General features: G+C 43.4%; 1 protein-coding gene across 1 annotated transcript; it reads left to right on the forward strand.

Annotated features, from left to right (window-relative positions):
* The first annotated feature begins 9,321 nt into the window (after positions 1-9,321).
* Positions 9,322-14,250, forward strand: LOC124704000 (cysteine-rich receptor-like protein kinase 10). Its single transcript, XM_047236235.1, has 7 exons — positions 9,322-10,126; positions 10,261-10,344; positions 10,441-10,640; positions 13,023-13,233; positions 13,394-13,634; positions 13,729-13,879; positions 13,963-14,250. The coding sequence occupies exons 1-7, from the start codon at positions 9,322-9,324 to the stop codon at positions 14,248-14,250; spliced, it is 1,980 nt and encodes a 659-aa protein (XP_047092191.1).
* The last annotated feature ends 943 nt before the right edge of the window (positions 14,251-15,193 follow it).

Here is a 15,193-nt window from a genome sequence, read left to right on the forward strand (position 1 = left end):
GCAAGATGCAGTTGGGGCAGCTGGTGTGGCTGATGTCTCATTTTATCTTTTTGTGTAGTCTGCAGCGGAACACTGAAGTATGTTGCCATTTAGTTTTATTCTCATGTAGGCTCCTCTGCAAATAAATTTGAATTGAAAATAAGATGTTTCAAAGTTTCTTCTCAATGGTTTGTATACTAAAAGCACATTCACGTGTTTCTCATATACACTCAGTGATGATTTACATAGACTGAACTTTTTTGCTTTTTTAGCACATGTTTACTTTGTAATGTAACTGCAGGTTACATAGACGTTAGTAAAAACATCATGATGTTTCTAATTTTCCTAATGCTGTTCTCGCCCATTTTTTATCTGTACTTTCAAGACTCTACATTGCAGCTGGAAGGTGCTACTGTGTACACAGGAAGGTGTGTGGAATCCAATCTTCAAATACATTGAAGAAGCAACCAACATGGTCATACACTGCTCAAACAGCTAGAAGATAAATATGAATACCTGATGCGGCAAGTCAAACAGTTTGTTAACTTGGAATCAAGGTTGTATCAACAAAAAGCTGGTGTGCAGTCTATAGTACCAGTAGGGTCGTTTATAGCCAACTCGATTCTGTTGTTTGATCGCTTTGCAACACAAGTGTTATCACCGATGCTGGTCGGTTAGACTATATGTGTAATTTTGCGATGGTTCCGGTAATCATGTTTACTCTGCTGTCTCTGTCCTCTAAGGTTGTTATAAAGCGTTTTACAAAACATCCATCGATGTTGAAGACTGGGTTGTGGGCAAAGGCGTGACACTAAATTTGCTGCTCCGTTTGTAATTTCGTCTGCTTTATCCTAATTCAATTTTTACCGACAACTCTTTGTGAGCCTAAGAAATATATTATTATATTAGCAATTAATTTATATAGTCTTTATATAAAATAAATATCGTCATGAGCACCACGGGATCGTGCGCCAAGGCGCACATCTAAATCTAGTTAGAATAAAGCAACTAGGCCGAAGCTACCGTCACAAGTACACCAAGCCAATCTCAGCAACCATCACGGCCACCAATCATGTGTAGGGTGCAGAAGTAGCTCTTTTTGCGGGCATCATTGCGACTTGTACCGGTTGAAGTGTTTTTTCCCAAAAGCATGGCACATCGTTCTCACTCGCATCGGTTCAAGTGCTTCACCCTAAACCACAAAGAAACAACCACCTCACAGAGCACAGAGGAAAAGACCCGGACACAATATCAATTGGCACGCCCTCTCAAACTTATGAATGACCATAATTTAACTATGAAATTCTATGAAACGAGTTTTCCAGTGACACTACAAGAAGGAGAAGTACATCTATTGGATCATGGGTAGGCTACGATACCACAAGATATAATTTTCTAGCATGAAAATAAGATGATGTTACTTATATAGTTTACATGATAACAATTATATGCATGTGTAGACTGAGGACGTAGATTCTGGACATAACGGTCAATTAGGTGAAGTCCTACTATCTTTTTCTCCTCGCCAGTTCACTTGAGCGGTTCATCTAGGAATTTTAGATTAAAAAAAGGTTGTAACCCTTGGCCCTCCACCTCTATCCTCACTCCACCGCCGGCTAGATCTCATCCAACTCCGGCAACTTCCAACATAGCCGACCACCTCCTCTCTCTCCACTTCTGCCCCTCTCTATTTTCCATCGGGCTTAACCACCACATCACAGTGCCAACTCAAGCCCTAGTCGAGGATCTCGTCTGTATAGAAACGATCTTGAACCCTAGCCATCACCAGTCACCTTCATCTCCCTCGCCGTTGTCGGAGGAGGATATTGTGCAAAGCCAGAGCATTAGACGGTGGTGGAGGGGCTTTCCCCACCACGGTGACGCTGGGTGGCGGCTACCATGGCTGCTTAGGCAGCGTGGTGGTCTAGATAATCCTCGTCATCTCGGCTTCATGCGGTAGCACGTGACATGCATGTGGCCATAATGGGCAGTCGGGCTTGTCGGTGTGTTGAGGAGTTCTGGTTTTGGCCCAAGCCAGCAACGGCAACGTCTGTGTGCGCCTCTTCCCTCTTTAGTCGGTGTCGTGGTATCGAGTGCTCGTTCCCCTCCCCTCTTTTCTCCAGGAGAAACCTCAGTCCTTGTATTAGACGACGGTGGCATCTCAGGCCATGACCCTCTTTGGGGCATCATCTTTGGAGTCGAGAGCGGTTGGACGGTCATGTGGTATGTCGGTGGTGATGGTGAAGTAGCTTCATCTTACATGGAGTCTATGGCGGAGATGCCAAGTCACTCCTGGCTAGCAGATGCTATGCTTAGTCATTCATGTTCCCGGCAGGTTGCTAGGTTCTATGCACAAATAAGCTTATGGATTCTTTAAGCTGTGTCGGGTGCGGGGGATTAACCGACATCGTGCCAAGCTGTCTCAGCAGCGACCAAGTGAGCCTAGGTGATCAACCGTAGGATGGTGCTTCTACTTGGAACCACGGTGGTGTCTGCGGCTAGCCCGGCGAGGGCCTTCACTTCATTCTACACCTTGCAGATTGGTTGGTAAAAGATGGCGGGGGCGACTTCTGGAGCGTTCACATGGGGCACTCTCTCTAGTTATAAAAAAATGAAACCGTGTCTAGGAGGAACTAGACACTTTTTGATATAGTAGAAGCGGGACTTGGCGTGACAATTCCGAAATTCATCCCTGACAGGAATCAAACTCCGGTCGTTGGGGTGCGCCACCGCGACCCCAACCACTGGGCTAAGCCCACGTAGTCCACTCTCTCTAGTTATAGATGGTAAGCTAACGATGGTTGTGTCCAGGGATCTACGTCCTCCATCATTGTGCTTATTGATGGTATTGTTACTTTGTTTGGCGGCATAGGTATGTATGTTTGTTGTAAAGCTTTTTACAATCTTTGTTGAATAAATGAAGTAGAATAGTCTATATATGGATCGCTTTGATGCAAAGGCAAGGAGTCTCAACCTCCTTTTTTAATGAAATTAAAAATCCTCTAAGGTATCTGCTTGTTCATGGATGAACGAATATTGTGTGTGAGATTTGTGTCCAGGGATCTAGGTCCTCCATCATTGTGCTTATTGATGGTATTGTTACTTTGTTTGGCGGCATAGGTATGTATGTTTGTTGTAAAGCTTTTTACAATCTTTGTTGAATAAATGAAGTAGAATAGTCTGTATATGGATCGCTTCGATGCAAAGGCAAGGAGTCTCAACCTCCTTTTTTAATGAAATTAAAAATCCTCTAAGGTATCTGCATGTTCATGGATGAACGAATATTGTGTGTGATATTTATTAGGTGTGATCAATCGGCTTGGGCAACGAGGTTGTGGTGGCTAGCGTTCCCAAAATCATTGAATCGTTAGGTATCTGTGATACGTCTCCGACGTATCGATAATTTCTTATGTTCCATGCCGCATTATTGATGATATCTACATGTTTTATACACATTATATGTCGTATTTATGCATTTTCCGGCACTAACCTATTAACGAGATGCCGAAGAGCCGATTCGTTGTTTTCTGCTGTTTTTGGTTTCAGAAATCCTAGTAAGGAAATATTCTCGGAATTGGACGAAATCAACGCCCAGGGTCCTATTTTGCCACGAAGCTTCCAGAAGACCGAGGGATAGACGAAGTGGGGCCACGAGGCGGCCACACACTAGGGCGGCGCGGCCCGGGCCTGGGCCGCGCCGACCTGTTGTGTGGGGCCCTCGTGTGGCCCCCGACCTGCCCTTCCGCCTACATATAGTCTTCATCGCGAAACCCCCAGTACCGAGAGCCACGATACGGAAAACCTTCCAGAGACGCCGCCGCCGCCAATCCCATCTCGGGGGATTCAGGAGATCGCCTCCGGCACGCTGCTGGAGAGGGGAAACATCTCCCGGAGGACTCTTCACCGCCATGGTCGCCTCCGGAGTGATGAGTGAGTAGTTCACCCCTGGACTATGGGTCCATAGCAGTAGCTAGATGGTCGTCTTCTCCTCATGTGCTTCATTGTCGGATCTTGTGAGCTGCCTAACATGATCAAGATCATCTATCTGTAATGCTATATGTTGTGTTTGTCGGGATCCGATGGATAGAGAATACTATGTTATGTTGATTATCAATCTATTACCTATATGTTGTTTATGATCTTGCATGCTCTCCGTTATTAGTAGAGGCTCTGGCCAAGTCTTTGCTCTTAACTCCAAGAGGGAGTATTTATGCTCGATAGTGGGTTCATGCCTCCATTAAATGCGGGACGAGTGACGGAAAGTTCTAAGGTTGTGGATGTGCTGTTGCCACTAGGGATAAAACATTGATGCTATGTCCGAGGATGTAGTTATTGATTACATTACGCACCATACTTAATGCAATTGTCCGTTGTTTGCAACTTAATACTGGAAGGGGTTCGGATGATAACCTGAAGGTGGACTTTTTAGGCATAGATGCATGCTGGATAGCGGTCTATGTACTTTGTCGTAATGCCCAATTAAATCTCACAATACTCATCATATCATGTATGTGCATGGTCATGCCCTCTCTATTTGTGAATTGCCCGACTGTAATTTGTTCACCCAACATGCTATTTATCTTATGGGAGAGACACCTCTAGTGAACTGTGGACCCCGGTCCATTCTTTTACATTGAATACAATCTACTGCAATACTTGTTCTACTGTTTTCTGCAAACAATCATCATCCACACTATACATCTAATCCTTTGTTACAGCAAGCCGGTGAGATTGACAACCTCGCTGTTTCGTTGGGGCAAAGTACTTTGGTTGTGTTGTGCAGGTTCCACGTTGGCGCCGGAATCCCTGGTGTTGCGCCGCACTACATCCCGCTGCCATCAACCTTCAACGTGCTTCTTGGCTCCTCCTGGTTCGATAAACCTTGGTTTCTTTCTGAGGGAAAATTTGCTGCTGTACGCATCACACCTTCCTCTTGGGGTTCCCAACGGACGTGTGCTTTACACGCCATCAATCTGCATGTTCATGGATGAACGAATATTGTGTGTGATATTTATTAGGTGTGATCAATCGACTTGGGCAACAAGGTTGAGGTGGCTAGCGTTCCCAAAATCATTGAATCGTTAAAGTTGGCTCTACCTAGATTATATATGTCCAGAATTCCTACTTTATAGGCTCCCTAATATGGGCCTAAGAAATATCTCCGAATAGAACTCTGCCCACCTCAACTCACATCCAATCTATGCGGGTTTTCACCTATCGATAAAATACATTTGAATTGTTTGCAATATGTAGTAACCAAAAGTTAAAAGAATTCAAAATCATATGAACACGGTTATATATGCTTGTCTGGTCGTTGATAACCATATAATGATCTTTAGATATCGTGTACTTGAATTGTTCATTGATGGACATGTACTGATCTTCGGTGTTGTCAATCTTCATCGTCTCGGGCACGTGTCCTATCGGTCGCGAAGAAACAAATACAAGAAAAGTAAAATAACAATCAATACATGGCATCAATGCGCAAACAAGCGTTGTGACATGACATGATAATGGTACGGAAAGTATCCCTATGACATGATCATCAATTTAAATGGAGCTGGAATGCATAATATACTGCATTTTCATAAACCCCACATATTAAAAAAAAGGGTTCATATTGTTCCTCTAATATATACAGGGTTCAAAGTTGGTCAATAATGCATGATTTTTATACCAAAATCGTATATCTCATTTTTCTGAACATTTTGCTATCTTGTTGATAACCCCAAGTGCAGGGGATCACCGTAGTATAATTTTATAATTATTTGAGTATCAAATCCACGAGGACCTGAAGGTAAACTATCTATTCTATGAAGCATTATAATCCACTGAGATGATCTTCTATGCAAAACTAGGAACTATAGTGTATGTTTGTGTGGTTTCTACTAGGAACTAGAAAACTATAAAGTACTGAAAATATTTGTAGAAAGTAAACTAGTGCAATTAAAGTAAAGGATGTGAGGTGAAGTGGAGTGGAGTAGAAGTAACTCAAGGGAGTAATTGTTCAGGCAAATTTCAATTTCATTAGTATGGTTTTCACAATTAGTGGAGCTCAGTATAATCTTTTTAGTGTTTTTCTAGAGAGGAGCCATAGATATGTGTAGCCATACACATGAGCAAATACACCCCTACTGATTGATCTCAAGGCCAATTAATAGCAAACAAGAGAATTATTAAGATATAAAGTCCAGCCACCATATTTAGATCTAAGCATGAATTAATACAGCATGTATCTCTAAGACATGGGATTCAGTTTCTGTCAAGTCCAGCTATCCCTCATCCTATCAACATGCAACGGTCACAATATTGTGCATCTCCCAACATATGTCTGCACTCATATGTTATCACAACAAGATTATCATAGAAGATAACATATACTTGTATGCAACCAACAACAAACAATATCACAATTGGCAAGAACAAGTCACTACTCAAACATAGGCATAGAGGTACAAAATATCATGGGAAAATGATAGATTACAATACATATCATGTTGCAAAGAGATTACACAGGGGTAGATGAGGATGTTGTTGTAGGTGTTGATGAAGATGTTGATGAACACGTTGGTGATGAAGAGCAGCCCATGGAGGAGATGGTGACGGGTGCCGACATGGCACCCCTTGTGGAGGGAGGCGCCCAAGGGGGGCGGCCGCTGCCCCCTAGGGTAGCGGCCCCTTGGCCCCCTTCTTCCTTGGCCATGTTGCTGATCTTGAGGAAGTTACCCCCTCCGTGGTGGCTGCCAAGGAGGAGGATTTTCGTGGCTATGGTTGGCTTCTCCAAAAGTTGGGTTTCCCCTCAATATATATAGGTGGAGATGCAATTTTCGCCATATGATGGATGTCCTTTGATACAAGGGCTCTTGGGCACCTCTAGAACCTTCCTAGGACTCCCCTATGTACTTTATGAGCCCATAAAGTCGTGGCTTTGCCGAATCCATCAAGTATGATAATAGTTTGTGTCAAATATGTCACCAATTTTCGGAATCATGAAATTGCTTCTGTCCTCCGCAGTAATATGGTCGGCCACGGGGCATATGGAGTCCGATTGGGGCGAATTTTATATCTAAAATGAAGCGCATAAAATCCCCACAATTTTTTCAATTGGCACTTTTTAATTTGACGCCGTCTTCAGGGTTTACCATGGCGATCTTCGAAAAAAGTTCCGCAGGGACAGATTCCGGGAAACTCCAGATTTCACCACAATGACGGATTTCCTTCCATATTTGCCTATTTCCTACACAATAAAGAATAACGCAAGAACTTGTTCACTTTTTCAACTATTAATAGTTTAGTACCAATAATTATAATAAAGTTGCACAATAATAATGATTTTGAAACAATAAATTACAAAATTCATGTATGCATTTTACATGCATCAATTATACAAATTTTTTGATTCAAAATGAATTAGTTATGAATTTTATAAAGTTTTATTAATATTCTGCAATTTCTGGAAAATATTAAAAATCTAGCAGACATGGCCCACTATCTGGAAGTTATTAGTTTCTTAAACATTTACAAAATGATTAAATATTCGGCATCCGGTCCCACTTGTTATATAGTTCTTATTTTCAGAAAGCATTATTAAAAGATAAGGTTAAAACGCTGATAGCCGGGGCCCACCAGGTCAATCGCCATTGACCAACGCCGGCGACGGCGCTAGAATGCACGCGGTGACGCGAGAGTAGGCGCGTTCGATGTGCCACTCCGCGAGGAACCTGAATCAGGTGGCGCCTCTCTTCTTTGGTGGCCGGAGCAACACCGACAACGAGGTGCTACGATGAGAACAGAGCCGTGCATCGCGGGGGTTAACCAGAGAGTTAGGGAGACGAGCGGGAGGTCCTGGAGGACTAGGAGCTCACTACGGTGCCTTAGGGCTTGTCGGTTAGGCCGGAGGTGGCCGAACATCGACGCGGAGGTCGACGTAAGCGGTGGCCGTGGGTGGGGAAGATGAGCTCGATTAGCTCGATCCCGAGCTCCCCCGTTCGATTCCTTCGGCAGAAACGGGTTTGGCAACAAGGCGGAGACGAAGGAGGCCTCGGCGGAGCTCGAGATCCGTGACAGCAATGTTCATGATCAACTTCAAGTTGATCTCATTGAGCATTTGTGGAGGATCAAAGGAAATGCCGCGGCACCTTGATCTAGCCCTATTCATTACATTTGTTTAGTTGTTTTATTGTTTGTTGAAAACTATCTCCGTAAACATATTTATTCCTATGTTATATTTGATAAAAGATTGTGTGTTAAAAAAGCTTTAAAAAAATGTTTGGGGGCGGCGTTTGGGGACGCGGCTGGGGAGCGACATCCCCCAAACGCGGCACGAACAAAACACGTCCCCCAAACGCTCAATCCGGCGCGGTTTGGAGTACGCTTTGGGGGACGCGACTGGAGATGCTCTAAATGGACCAACATATAGCTGATACACCAATTCGTATCCTAGTTTTATCTTTCTTTTCGACCCTGTTAAGCCAATTGCGAAACATATTAGTAATATTAGAAGGAGGCGGAATATTATAAGTGAACTCTTCAAATCCTAGGATCTCCTTGTGTGCCTTTCAAGGTCTCACCTTCCCGAAAGTTTATTGATTTTGTGAAATTTATCTATTAAAGAAAATCACAGGGACATATTTAAACACGGATATATACCTGTCTAGTAGAACAACTCCTTAAAATGTCAATATACCGCGAGTTCATAAGTACAATATTCCACCCATATCGGCTGGGTATGTAAACGGAAATTTTATCAACGTACATAGCATAATATCGAGTATGTTTTTCTTTATAATGGTTGAAAGATTCAAGATTAATCAAAAAGTCTTTACTGTTGAACAGTCATAACTTGTTTTCTCAAAGGACCCAAACTATAGTTACCACTGACAAGGTCTAGATAGTACATCCCTTAGTTGATCTGGAATATTAATGCATATATGGTGCATTTTTTCTTCAGAATGGTTGAAGGATTCAAGTTAGTCAAATGCGTTTAGTGTTGAAAATCATGACTTGGTTTTCTAAACGATGGCGACCAGGCGTAGATAGTGCGTCGCTTAGTATTGATATAGGCACGAAGTTCAGCCATTGTTCTAGATTAATTTCTTTGATGACATCCAAGATTTGACTGCTGAATGTTCTAATGGATTACCTCAACATAATTTTATAGATGCGAGCTTTTTTTTTATGCGATCCTGCCGGCCGGCGAATAATCATTTAGTTAACGTGACTCCGTGATTGACAGTTTCATAGTTTTGGATTGTCCGACTGCTGAAAGGGACAACAGGCCGGCCACTGAATAATCTTACTATCGTTTCGTTTTTTTCTCAAAGGGTCGATTCAGAAACGAGCATGGTGGGCATCCTGCTGCTCCTCCTCCTCTTGACGCCGCCGTCGGCAACGGCAACAGCGCAGCTCTGCGGCAGCGGCGGCAACTACACGGCCAACGGCACCTACCAGTCCAACCTTGCCGCCCTCGCCACCTCACTCGCCAGCAACGCCTCCTCCTCCCCTCAGCTCTTCGCCGCTGGCAGCACCGGCCAGTCCCCCGACGCGGTGCACGCGCTTGCTCTTTGCCGCGGCGACTTCGCCAACGACACAGCGTGCAGAGATTGCGTCACCGCCTCGTTCCAGGACGCGCAGCAGGCGTGCCCGAACCGCAAGGGCGCCGCCGTCTACTATGAGTACGCCAACACACAGCAGCCAGGGTGCGTTGTCGGCTTCTCCGGCGACGACGGCTTACTCAGCCCAGCCAATGGTATTACCGACAACGCAACCCTCTTCCAGTCGTGGAACCAGAACAACATCTCCAACGACGGCACTAACAACGTTGTTCCCGCCGACGTCCACAACCTACTGACGGTGACCGCCCAGAACGCGGCTGCCGATCCGGCGAGGCGGTATGCCACCACGGTCTTGGACTCCGTCCCGACGCTCTTCTCTCTGGCGCAGTGCACGCCGGACCTTTCCGCCGGCGACTGCCTCGCGTGCCTTCAGCGGCTCAATGGCATGGTCAACGCCACCACGTCCATGCCCCTGGGAGGCCGGATCTTCGTGCTGCGCTGCAACATCAGGTTCGAGGCGTTTATGTTCTTCGACCAACCAACAAAGCGAATCAGTCCGTCGTCCATCGCTCCGACGGCGCCGGCAGGCAAAAGTATGTGTATCAGCTTTCACCTGTGATGAAATTTAATTCATCTTCTTTTTGTATCCATATGCTTAATTACTTTCCTTATACTACTATTAACGATTTGTGATAATTCTTACTACATGGATGTTCAATTTCTCAAGGGCGTGGAATCAAACCATGGGCAATTGCCATATGTGTAGCCGCTCCTTTAGCACTAATTGTTTTTTGCTTCACCCTTTACCGTCGTCGCCTGGCAAGAAGATTCAGAAAAGGTTGGTAAATTAGTTACTGAAATGCTCATACGAATATATCTACAGTATTCCTCTTAATTACATAGAGAGTCATAACAAATTCTAAATTTTCAGGTACAGTGAGACTAGGAGAAAGGAGTTCTCACAAATCTCAAGGAGGAGATCGTGAACTTGTTTGGGAGATGGGAGCAGATTTTTCAGTTTATGACTTTCATGAGATATTGAAGGCTACCAATAATTTTTCCGAAGAAAACAAACTTGGACAAGGTGGATTTGGCCCTGTATATAAGGTATGGTGTTTGCTAACCCTCTCCTCCCAACCTCGGACAAACTCAAAAACATAAACGGCTGCAATTGCGAGTGATGTTCTTTTAAAGGGTATATGTAGGCATGCACAAATCCATATGGCTCAACTTATTTGTACGTACTTATAGGTAGAAGTAGTATGTATGCATGTTGTTGTCCGCTAATAGACAACGACATTGCCGGGCAGTGGCGGTCATGGCCGGAGGGCGAGAGGCACGATAAGACGGTGCTTGCCGTCCACGGGGCACTGCGAGGCGGTGCAGGCCGCCATGTCCACGACAAGGCCTCGGCGGCAGCGCAGCGGCCTGATGTGTCACGAGATTAGCTTGCATATGTCTGTCTCGAGGCAAATTGGACTGTTTGACACGTGCTGAAATGTTTGTCGTCCTCTTGGCAGGACAAACCGGCAAATATTTGCGTGTTTTTTGACGCGTCAGACTGTCTTTCGTCCGGAGTGTCTTTCGCTACAAGTGAACTGTCTTTCGCTATAGGCTGGACTGTGTTTTGAACGGTATATGGTATACCCATACATTGGTTAACTGGGTTTGAATATGGGCTTAGGAGGGCTCATAATTAATTAGTTAGTTAATTAGTTAATTACCTAAGAGGCCAAACGGAGTTTGGGGGGGAGTGTTGTATTGGAGCAAGCTTTATATGACTAGTCACAATGAGGAGTATCATAGACTATATCATACATATGATACTAGTTTATGATACAACACCTACAATGCATAGTATCATGAATTAGTAGTATCATAGTTCCATCATATTTAATGTTTTGTAGAATCTAAATGCAAATATGTGTACATGATGTGTCAAAGTTTAGGGTGTTGCGTTGTTGCAGAGGCTGGGTGTAATTGGTATCTTTTAATATTAATATATTCACTTTGTCTAAAAAATGATGTGTTTGCCACTAAAATTTCTAGTTTTACGTGCTATGATACGGTATCTACCTACGATACTAGTCTCACCTCTCCTCATTAATTATTGTGCCACATAAGATTTTTGCCTACATGGCACGCATGATACTACCTATGAAACTCCCATTGTGGCTAGTCTAAGGTACTTATATAACACCCATCTATTTTTGTTACGAGCCAACACTCAGAGGCCTCTCCCTCTCGCGTCTCCCCCATGTGACGGTGGGGTGGGAGCCCTAATCCGCCGCCGTAGGGGCCCACCCTCCACCTCCCTCATCATGCGGCCGAGAAAAACAAGTTGGTGACGGTGGGTATCCTTGTCCCCTCGCTCGCAGAAGCCTGTGCGAACCGCCAACCTTGGGCCTAGACATCGCGCAACCGCTGGGCACCATGAAGTGGTAGCTCTTTGCAGCAGCAGCAGCAGCGCGACAGATAGTGTGATGGAGGTCTGCACCTCGGATGGTGTCCTTCCCTCTTTGGGTGGAACGGGCGGCAAACAATGTTGAGTGCAGCGGAGGCCACCTCGCGGTGACCGCGCTCTATGTAGCGGCAGGGATGCTAGGTCTCGATATGGTCCCATGGGGCCAATGCAAGGTTGAGAACACCTCGTTCGTTGTGCATGTTCATTTGGATCACTCAGCAGATTCATCGTGGTACAGATAGTATGGATGCGTGACAGCCGGCGAACATTGAACCGACTTTGGTCATGACGGATGATGGCGGTGTCATGTGTGTCGTTACCTTGTCGAAGGCGTCAATACAACGCTCATCTCCTCACTAGGGTTGTTTTGGGGAAACCTAGATGTAGATATCCGGATGAAATAATTGCAACCCTCGCCGCCAGTCCACTCCTAGGGGCATTGTGTTGGAGCAGCTGCTGGTCGAAGGTGGAGTGACATGGCATCTCTTACATCAACGACAACGAGTTTTGGCTGCATAGTTCCGCGGGGTCTTGGTGAAGGATGCGTGATGACGGACACACACACACACGAAGGTCGCATTGTTTGGCGTCATGTCAATGTCGACGGTAGGCGTGGAAAGGTCAAAGCCTAGATCCCTATCATGAAGATGGGTTGGCGGAAGACCGCAACTTCTGAAGCGTGTGCAACAGTGCGAGTTGAGGTTCTATTGGCCGGTTTGAGGTCCCGGATAAGCACTTGAGTAATGTTATAAGGAGAAAGTAGCTTATTTGTATGTCCTAGGAAGTGTCCTAGCCCCTTAAGACCTCTAGGCCTTCTTCTTATTCAATTAGAATAGCTAATGTTTTTCCTAGTTTCGAAAAAATAAATAGCTTGTACAATATTTAAGTGGAGAAATATTTATCCAATGTGAGGTCAATTGGGTTTTACTAAGAAACCAATGAATCAAAATTAACTTGTACCTCACAAAAAAATTTAGACTGCGACATAATATCTTTAAAGAACCTTTTTTTAATGTTTCCCCTAGGGATGCTTTCATGACAGAACGGAGATTGCAGTTAAGAGACTTGCTTCAAATTCAGGACAAGGTTTCATAGAGTTCAAGAATGAAGTTGAGCTCATAGCAAAGCTTCAACACAGAAATCTGGTTAGACTCTTGGGGTGTTGTTCTCACGGAGACGAGAAAATATTGGTCTATGAATACTTGCCAAACAAAAGCCTCGACTTCTTCATCTTTGGTATAAATTTGCATTTTTTTATTCATAGGTTAAATATATTTGAAAATATATGAGTATATTGTTTTCACAGGCCTTACATGAATAGTTGCAGTTCTTAATTATCTCTAACAATTTCTTTATTGATTTTCTCTGTTATGCTAATGAACTTTTAGATGTGCAGATGAAAATAAAAAAGTTTTGATAGACTGGAACAAACGTCTTGCAATAATTGAAGGAATAGCAGAAGGGCTTCTTTACCTACATAAACATTCTCGTTTGCGTGTCATACACCGAGATCTTAAACCAAGCAACATACTGCTGGACAATGAAATGAATCCTAAAATTTCAGATTTTGGACTAGCAAAAAATTTCACGTCAAATAATATTGAGGAAAGCTCTACAAGAAGAGTAGTTGGTACATAGTAAGTTTCGCATTTATAGCTTTTCTTATGCACTTACTTACTGAAAGATGACCATCTATTAATTGAACTTTTTTTATTCATTACATCATTTAAGTGGCTACATGGCTCCTGAGTATGCTTCGGAGGGCCTCTTCTCTACCAAATCTGATGTATTCAGCTTTGGCGTTTTAATTCTCGAGATCCTTAGCGGGAAAAGGAATTCTGGTAGCAACCAATGTGGAGAATTCATCAATTTTATTGGATACGTGAGTACAAAGATGTCCATATAAAATGAAAAAATATTATCTCGTGTCATGCATATCTAATCGTCTGCTGAAATTTTAAACAGGCTTGGCAATTATGGGAAGAGGGAAGATGGACCGAACTCATTGATGTGTCATTTCTCTCCAAGTGTCACTCGGAGCAAATGATGAGGTGCATTAACATTGCACTCCTATGTGTACAAGAGAATGCAGCAGATCGACCAACCATGTTAGATGTGATTGCAATGCTAAGCAGTGAGACCGCGATCCAACGGGAGCCTAAGCACCCACCATATTTCAATCTAAGGGTAGGCAGTGAAGAGGCATCCGGTACTACTAGCTATGTGACCATATCTACCATAAATGCTAGATAGTTTTTCATTTGTATAGTCAAGTTTTACTGGGCCGTTGTATAGAATTAGTATCATCACAAATGTGGAATGCATAAATGTACTTGTATTTTCTATTTTCTAGTACTCCCTCTCTCATAGTTTATTAGGCGTGCGAGGTCGCAAATTTAATCAAGTTAGCATTAGTTATATGTTATAAAAATTATATCATTTCAAAGTTTAGATGTTCTATTTTCAAATGATATAATTTTTGCATTATATAATTTAAATTATATAGGTTAAATTAACGACCTAGCTATACGGGAAAAACTAGTAAACTGAGACGGAGGGAGTACCTAACCTCTTCTCTGTTTATATAAAAACCATACTTGAGCTATATGCTATCAATTCGCCCTGGTGATCTACAAGACTTGGAGCTGCCGGTCATTGATGTGTTTATGTTGTTTGATGAAGTTTCACGTATGAGCGAAATGCGTGTACCGTGTGGAGCATACTTCAATACGTAGTTGTGTTTATGTCTTAGTCAGCAAATTTCATGTTCTCATGATTCTCGTAAATTAAATATTTCCTTTCTAATTCATGCACGCATCTTAGTTTTTTCTAACACCCAAAGGACCTAGATGCTTTCATTAACACTGTCGGTGAAAATACATATTACATCAAGAACCTCAAAAAGAGAGAAGAATACATCCAAATCCTTACAATTAGCACTAAGGACCCTAAGATTAAACATAGAAAACAATCAGGTCAAGCTTCTTCTCCACCGAGCAGTTTCTGTCACATATCAGAAATTTCCTTATTTAACAATCTGAGCTAAACTATTTTTTTGAATTGAAACGTTCAAGGGATAAATAGAGACTTTTTTTTTGAACCTGGGCCTTTCTCAATTATACAGAAACATGACCAGTTTGCATACAATCCTGCTTAAGTGACTCTGCCACACAGGGCGGAGCAAGCACCAGCAACA

Source organism: Lolium rigidum, chromosome 1 (genome assembly GCF_022539505.1).
Source record: "Lolium rigidum isolate FL_2022 chromosome 1, APGP_CSIRO_Lrig_0.1, whole genome shotgun sequence".
Lineage (NCBI taxonomy): Eukaryota > Viridiplantae > Streptophyta > Magnoliopsida > Poales > Poaceae > Lolium > Lolium rigidum.

Bases quoted from the DNA above. Each gene is read 5' to 3' on its own strand.
- LOC124704000 (XM_047236235.1), top strand. From the start codon at position 9,322: ATGGTGGGCATCCTGCTGCTCCTCCTCCTCTTGACGCCGCCGTCGGCA. The intron at 13,635-13,728 runs GTAAGTTTCGCA...ACATCATTTAAG, and splicing joins AGAAGAGTAGTTGGTACATA to TGGCTACATGGCTCCTGAGT. The intron at 13,880-13,962 runs GTGAGTACAAAG...AATTTTAAACAG, and splicing joins TCATCAATTTTATTGGATAC to GCTTGGCAATTATGGGAAGA.